Source organism: Macaca thibetana, chromosome 20 (genome assembly GCF_024542745.1).
Source record: "Macaca thibetana thibetana isolate TM-01 chromosome 20, ASM2454274v1, whole genome shotgun sequence".
Classification (NCBI taxonomy): Eukaryota; Metazoa; Chordata; class Mammalia; order Primates; family Cercopithecidae; genus Macaca; species Macaca thibetana.
The window spans coordinates 22,635,765-22,644,146 of NC_065597.1; the positions used below are offsets into that span (position 1 = coordinate 22,635,765).

The window sequence follows — 8,382 nt, forward strand, 5'->3', positions numbered from 1 at the left end:
CTAGATATTTAGACCAGGACATGCTGGGAATGCAGCTACTGAGACAGCTGTGTGCCATGTTTGTAAGGGTGACCACGATTTGCCTTCTGTCCACTGCTTTTAGCAAGAAAACTGGTGGTGTGGCAAGGGGGAGGTTCTACTTCAGAACAGAAGTATCTAGAATTGGTGTTGCTAAGTAAAAATGACTGGGGTAAAGGCACAAGGGAGAAAAGATCAGAGCATGAGCATCCTGCATTCAGTAATAAACACCGTTTCCCATCGGAGGGGTCTGTGTTGAAAGGCGCCCAGGTAGTTATGGCTTTGAGACAGTGAGGAAATGATGTCTCCATAACAGATTTATCTGCTAGGCAAAAGTAGAACCTCTGCCTATTCGATGTCAATATATTAATGTGTCAGATACATTGTAAAAAAATATTACATGGTTTTTGAAAAGGGAAACGTGCAAGAAGCCAGGGAAATTTAAAGGAGGTGATTTTTTTTTTTTTGAGAGTTTGTAAGCAAAAAAGAAAAGGGAGCAAAAAATCACACAGAGGGTGTGTATTTAACTAACTTTGTATTTTGCCACACATTGTTTTCATTTACAGCTATGTCTGACAAATGGGCAGGTTTGACATCACTGATAAGCGCAATACTGTCTAGGGCCTACGAGAAAACCAGGGGGCTCGGCTCCACTGGAGCCTCTGCCCATGCATTTGTTTAGGGAAGGGGAGTTGAATATCAATTTTTCTTCTTAGTAAAATTATCTGCCAGAGAAACAATGAAGCATGAAAAAGTACTATTTAGAATGTGCATGCCTATATATGCTTTTAAAATGCTAACTGTTGCATTCTGGGAAACTTTCCATTATATATATGCATATATATGTATCTTCGTAATTTCAGTGAATTTTTAAAACTAGTATGGCAGGTTGAAACCATCGCACCTGTTCACTTGCACACACCATAAATCGAAAAGCAGGAGTGCGCTTTTCTACGGGTCTCTATGAAACCCCCAGACAAGTGGCATAGTTAATTACTATGGAAGTTACACATTTAATAGCCTTCTTCTCTAACACAGTAATTTTTATTTAAAAAGGAGACTAAACAGAAGTCAGGGGTAGGTGGTTCTCCATGACTGCAAATAATATGATTTTTTTTTTTTTAATGTACAGCTCTCACACAAATTTCATTTTGTGAACACACTGGTAAGTACACGATGCTGGGGCTTCCAAAATGTGGCGTATCCCACTGATGGCTCCAACTTGCGAGTGGGCTCAGTTCTGTAATTGGAATGAAAGGAATTTTAACACTATTTAGACAAAGACTCAAACGCAGCATAAAGGGGAAAGCTAGATTTCCTCATATGATTTTTTTTTTTAAATTTAGAGACTTATTTGTAATGAACAGCACTTATTCAGGATTTAGGAGTTCTTTGTAAAAAACAAAAAAACAAAAAACAAAAAAACATGTATTTGTGTGCCACTCCCACTATATACTTCAAAGTTTTCAGTAACTGTTATTTCCAAAAATGCCTTTTACTAGGAGTTAACCCTCTCTTACAGCCAGCCGCTCAAACCTCATTTTTGCCAGCACCTCTGCACTTGATTTTCTAAAGTTTATTATATTCAACCGCCTTGTAGATTCCTACCAAAATGTTTAATTCTACACAACTGTATTTTTCTCCCAATCCAGGCCTCATTCGTCATGAGGTAACTGCAATAACTACATCCAGAATATCACTCTTATTTTGAGAATGTCTTTGCCTAAAATCTTTCATCAGATGCCGAGATTTTTGTAAAAGCGTTCTCTCCATTTCTGCTTCCTCAGAGTTTGTGTATCTCTTAGTTGTGATCAGGGAAAAAAAATAAATAAATAAAGGAAAGAAATATCTGGAGTCAAGAACACTGACTTCAAGCTCATGAGGGAAGGCTTACTATTAAGACTTTTGATAAGCAAAATTAAGTGTGGATTCAGGAGCCTATCTAAACTAGCACATAAAGGAAGGTCAAAATGTCGAGGTTATACACTGTCTTCATGTTCTGTGAAAAATAGGCAGGAAGGCCAGATGATAAACTGGCCAGAATTTAGCAGCACCAAACACAACCTGTTTTCTTCAAAATAAGTCTTTCAGTCAGACTTGCAATATTATCTTTTTTTAAGAACTGCAAAAAACAAAACAAAAGCCATCGTGTTTGGCTCTATTTTCAAAACAGTGCTGGCTTTGTCTAACATTCTATTAGTGTGCTAGGGGAAGTTGACTAAGAGTGCAAACTGCATGAATTTGTAACATTAGTTTCATGAATTTGTGTCATTTAAAAATAGGTCAGTGCTTAGGAGTCCTGCTAGTGAAGGTAGTTTTGAGTCTTTCCAAGTGATCTTTAAGTCAGTCCCCAAACACAGCCTATTTTGGGGTAAATACCAATAAATGAAAACACAGCCTATATTCCACACAGGTATTATTTTCTGCTTTTATTTCTGGGGATAGCATGATCTGAAATCATTACTAGCTCATCTAAGTAGAGAAGTTCTCCACTGAATATTCATGGTGAAATATGATTTGATAACACAGTTTAAACCAGATACGTACTTGGAACTATGGAAATAAGGAGTAGATTTTCTTTTTCCTATTTAAGACAAATGACCTTCAATGTTAAAGAGAAAAGCAAAACAAAACAAACAACTTTGATTTGTCTAAAGTGTTTATGTTAAATCTTGTCAGGCCTTGCTAACAAGAAAATCACGGTGTGTAAGAGAAGAAGGAAAAATAATCAACTTTAGTGAAAAGGCAAGCGCTGTTTCTCTTTACCATTAAATGCCTATGTGCCCAAGCCACCTCTGAGGCGCCATATTTGTCTGGTTCCTCTGTCTTTGGATGGGCTTGCCCCTGATCAGAAGCGCAGGGCCATGTTCAGGAAGCCTAGTTCCACTGTTTTGTTTTGTTTTCCCACCAAGGGCAATTACGGCTCAACTCATTTGAAAACTGAAAACTTTGGGGAGAAAAAAATGAGGTCATAATTTACATCTCTATTAAATATTGCTAATCAATATATGGGGCCAGCCTCCTCACCTCAAAAAACAGCCTATAATTTCACCCTGAATTACTGCCTCCCTATTCCTCCATGAATCCTTCCACTGGAGAAAAGGATGCATTTTACACTTTTAACGAGGTTGTTGGGCCCAGTTAAACTGTACACTAAGAAACTGAGTACAGAATCAAAAAAAATGCCGTTTATTATTGTAGATTATTCTTTTTCTTGATATAACCAGAATTGAAAATGAAAGAAAAGCACATAGGAACATCACGCGTGGTTAGTTAGTAACTCAAGATATAAAACAATTTTGCACAGCAAAATATGTAAAAGAAAAGTAACTGACAAGATTTTTTTATATTTATTGTGGTAAGATTTACTTTTCATTTCTTTTTAAAGACAGGATGTCAGTCCCTGAAAATAACATTTACTGATTATTGCCTTTAAAACTGTGGATTTTTTTTTAAGTTACAGAAAATCCAGTTCTGCACCACAATACAACTGTAAAAAAATCTGCATCATCTTAAAACTGTGCAGTAATGCCATTTTTATAACTGCATAAATTTTATTAGCGTTCTAAACAGTTTTGCAATTTTTTTGTATTATATGCTTGCAGGTTATATCTTAGTGCAATTCAGTCCCAAATACTTTAATTTTGAAAAAAAAAAAACATACATTTTTGAATGTAAAATACCCCTACAGATATAAACAGGGGCGTTTCCCCTTTTAATACTTTGGTTTTCAATACAGTCAGTGGTATAGCAAAAACTACACATACCCAACTTATATTTAAGTTGCAAGCACATGCTGTATAAGCTACTTTTTTTAAACAGTCCCCTTGCAAACTCTACCCCCCTTAACATCACAACAGTAAACAATTTAGTGCATCAATCTTTTAAAAAATCTACAGCTAAACAGACCTAACTCTTTCAAATTTATCTATAACATTCCTTTATCTGTAGCATACATTTTAACTGGGCTAACAGATTATAAAAACTAGAATTAAATTATATACTAGAAACCCATAGCATTCCACATTTGACAATGACCAAAAGCCAAAAAATATAAAATAAAAATAAAACCAACCAAAAATAATGGGGCAGATTTCTCTTTTTTAAAAATAAACTTTAGACTGCTTTTCGGCAATAGCACAATTTTCGTCCCCAAAGTGGGGTGTCATTCTTATTAAAAAGAAAACATTAAGAGTTCTTCAATGTTTGCCAGGTTAAATTTGTAACCCATTCTGGTATCTTTCACAAGGAATGCCTTCAGTGCATTGGGAGGTTGAAGTTCTGAGTAACTCAAAGCAGTTTTGGAGCAGATGCAAAATTTCATGGGAAGAAGGCTCTACGGTTGCACTTTTTTGTTCTGAACTCAAAAAAGTCATGAGGCAATAAAACAAAAGTATGAATGCCATGCTATAAGTCTTCGAACGTCCATTTCCAAGCCAAAAAGAAAAAAAAGGAAAAAATAATTATACCATACATGTCCAGCATGCAGGCTTTTTTTTTTTTTATTAATATAATGTCTCTTTTCCATAAAGTCTTTGAAACAGTTATAGTTCATTGTTGCTAAGACAAAGTAGCAAGCATAATAATGCATGAGATGAGAATGAGTTTTTTTAATGGCAGACTAAACTCTCAGATTTGGCATCACAAGGCCAAAACTCACAAGTCACACCCAGAAGGTTGATGCAGGCTTGATTGTGGAAGGTTCATGAGGATTTTTTTTCTCTATTTTAGCATAACAATGCTAAAAAAAAAACCCGATGGAACTCGGCACGCTGCAAGTCTATAACATTTCACATTTTTTTTTCCTTTGCAAGCTCAATCTCACATGAAGAACTCAGGAGAAGAAAAAAAAACTTTGCTTTTTTTTCTTTCATCTCGGAAGAGATGGTTTGAGAGGGAGTGAGGGTGGAGGTTGGAAAAAAGGGGGGCAACACAGCAAGCTCCAAAAGTAAAATAAAAAAAAACCAAACAAAATAAAACACACACACACACAGAAAATGAACACCAGTTCATGAACTGAAGGGGAAGAAGGAAAAAAAAATATGTGAATGATGCAGGCTTCAAAGGTGAGCAACGTTTCACATGAAGAACTCTGCTGAGATCTTTGAACATTGTGCAAGTCCGGGGGTGGGGGGGGGGTGTAAAAAAAAAAAAAAAACAAGCTAGCAAGTTATGGAGAATTTCAGATTGGCAATCCATGAGCCAGACACCCATTCCCTCCCCAGTTTAAAACAGCCACCACCACCACAAACTCAAGCAGGGTGTGGGGGGTGTGTGTGTGTGTGTGTGGTGTGCATGCGTGTTTGTGTGTCTGTAGGGGGCCAAGGGGGCCAAACTCGGTGGGGGTGGGGGGCGAGGTGGTGGTGAGCATGGCTCTGGAACTAGCAAGCCCACACCCGAGTCGGACCCCCGCGGAGCACTTATCAGGGTGGCTAGCTGGGATCGCGTGTCAGACTCACATGAAAAACTCGGGAGAGGACGGGTTGTCGCTGCTCGAGCCGTTTTCTCGGAAGCCGCTGCTCACCAACTTCTCGTATTTCTCCTTGTACGCGTCCCTCTCGCGCACCAGCCTGGAGATCTCCTGCTTGAGGTGGTCGACTTGCTGCAGCAGCTGGTTCTTCTCCGACTCCAGGACGTGTCTCTGCTGCACCCTCTTGAAGCGGCAGGACTGGGCATAGCCGCGGTTTTTCAGGGTCCGCCTCTTCTGCTTCAGCCGGATCACCTCCTCCTTGCTGACCCCGCGCAGCTGCCGGTTCAGCTCGCGCACCGACATGGTCACCAGCTGCTCGTCGGAGAAGCGGTCGTCGAAGTGCAGGCCGCCGGCGGCGTGGTGCGGGTGCAGGGCGCCCCCCGCCCCCGCCGCGCCCCCGCCGCCTCCGCCGCCGCCGCCGCCGCCGCCGCCGCCCCCGCGCTGGCCGGGCCACCGCCGCCCGCGCCCCCCGCGCCACCGGCCGAGGCGGACGCGCCGCCCGCGGCGCCGGGCGCGCCGGCCGTCGGGTGGGTGGTGGTGTGGCCGGCGGCGTGGTGGTGGTGGTGGTGGTAGTGCGGGCCCGCGCCGCTCTGCGCGGCGGCTGCGGCGATCACGGCGGACACCACGGCGGCGGCGGGGCCCATCTCCTCGCCGCTGCCGCCCAGGGAGGCTCCGGCGCCGGCCCCGGCCGCCGCGGCCAGCTGCTGCGCCCCGCGCGCGTAGCCATCGAAGCCGCCCTGGAGCTGGTGGCTGTTGCTGATGAGCGCCTCGACCGCGTCCTCGGGGCTGAAGCCCAGCGCCTCGGGGTTCAGCTGCTGCGGGTAGCCGGTCATCCAGTAGTAGTCTTCCAGGTGCGCCTTCTGCTCGCTGCCCGAGCCCGGGCTGGGCGCCGAGAAGCTGGGGGAAGGGGGCACCGAGCTGCACGGCGTGCTCATGGGGGTGGAGGACAGCGAGCCCCCGGCGATGAGACGGCCGCACTGGCTGATGATGCGGTCGGTCTCCACCGGTTCCTTTTTCACTTCAAACTTCATCAGATCGAAGTCATTAACATATTCCATGGCCAGGGGACTGGTGGGCAGGTCGGAGTTGCTCATTGCCAGTTCTGATGCCATTCTCCTGCCGCCGCCGCCGCCGCTCCGCCAGATGGGCTGCAGGAGAGGGGCCAGCGGGCTGTGCTGGGTGGCCAGCGGGTGAGCCAGCTTGCCGGGCTGGGGCGCTTCTAGCTCGCGCGGCGGTGGCTGGCCCGAAACCTCCGAGCGCGCTCACACACACCCCCCCGCCCTGCCCGCGCCCCCCGCGCCCGCCCTCCCTCCCCCCTGCTCACGCCAATGTGCTCCCTCGCTCGCCCCTGCCCCTCCTTGCTCGCTCGCCTCCTTGCGCGCAGAGCCGGCGGCTTCAGGCTCGGGAAGGTCCTCCGCGGGCTGCGGTGGCGGCGGCGGTGGCGGCGGCGGCGGCGGCGGCGGCGAAGCTGGAGGAGCCCGGCCCGGTGCGCGGCGTCCCCCGCTCGCCGCTCCGCTGCGCGCTTTGCATAAGGAAGGGCTCGCCTCGCCGGCCCGGGCTGCAGGCAGGGCGCGCGCGGCGGCCGCTCGGGGCTGGAGGCGCGGCGGGCGTCTGTCCGGGCGGCGCGGGCCTTGGCACCGGGGAGTTAACACTTCATGCTTCTCGCCTCCTCTTCTGCTTGGCTCTCTTTATTATTTTTTTTCTTTCCTCTCTCTCTCTTTCTCGCTCTCTCTCCCTCGCGCGCTCTCTCCCTCTGTGCAAAGTGCAAGGCAGAGGTGCAGCCCGACTGGAGGAGAGGGAGGGGGGAGTTTAGTTCTTTCTTGCTTTTTTTTTAAAAAAAGCAAAATAGCGAAGTCCTGGGGAAAGACAAGGCAGGGAGCAAAGGGGGGAGGGGGAGGCCAAGCCGACAAGCAGCCCGAGCTACAGCTCGAAGATGAAAAAAGATTTTAAAGCCTCTGATCCAGCAAGAAGAGTTTAAAGCAATTGCTGAGTTTTATAGCACTCGTGACGTCAGGTCCAAATGAGAAATTGACTGGCACTCCGGGCCAATGGGAGGCGGCGAGAGCGGCCGCGATTAGCATAATAGTATAGAAACAAGGAAACTTTTCGGAGCTGTCAATCAGGGCCCAATCAGCTGACTGTCAGCTGGGACGGGCTGGCTTAACCCTTCCTGCGCCGCTGCCTACCCGGGAGGGAACGAGGCCCGGCGCAAAGTTTGGTGTAAGAGGGGAGGGAGTTTTTCCAGAGGGGCTTCGGCAACCCGGGCGGACTTGGAAGGACGGTTTGCTTTTCTTTGGAGCGCGAGACTGGCCTTCCATCGGAGCCCCAGCTCGCCAGGGGCTCGCTTGGCTGGGATTGGCCTGATTCCCCTCCCTTGCCTGCCCTCCACTCCTAGAATTATGAATTCGCCTCCCAGCTTTTCCTCCTCGCACCACCTCTGGCACCCAGGTGTCTGCCGGGGGACCTTCCTTCCCTGAGCCTGGCCGTGCCCGGCGCTCAAACTTGGCCGCAACTCTTTGTCCCTCTCTCGGGCGGCCGGGGAGGGGAAGGGACCGGGAAGCGAGGGATGAGCTGGGGTGTCCGGATCGGGGCTGCGAGCTGGACGCTGCCCCGCCGTGCGCCTGCCCGGAATGCTGTGAGTCCGTGGAGAGAGAAAGCCCATTTTATCACTCTCTTTAAAAGGAGGTAAAATAAGTTGGTTAGAGGCCATTCTTCACGGGGACTGGCTGCCCGCTGGCGTCGCGTGCCCTTGGACGGACCGAGCGCCTATGCGAGATAACTCCAGGGAAGCTCAAAGTCAGGTCAGCCGGGCTCAGCCCTCCGGCTCCTAACTGGCCAGAGTTTGGCCTTTGAGACTCAGATTGCGCTCTCTCTCTCTCACACACACACACACA

The 8,382-nt window shown here is 47.3% G+C and overlaps 1 protein-coding gene across 1 annotated transcript; it reads right to left on the reverse strand.

Moving 5' to 3' along the window:
- Positions 1-1,043: 1,043 nt before the first annotated feature.
- On the reverse strand, positions 1,044-7,547 carry MAF (MAF bZIP transcription factor). The gene is given in 3 exon segments (XM_050773215.1): positions 1,044-1,258; positions 5,478-5,923; positions 5,926-7,547. Coding segments are annotated over 3 exon segments (1,215 nt in total). The 5' UTR covers positions 6,601-7,547; the 3' UTR covers positions 1,044-1,164.
- Positions 7,548-8,382: the final 835 nt, after the last annotated feature.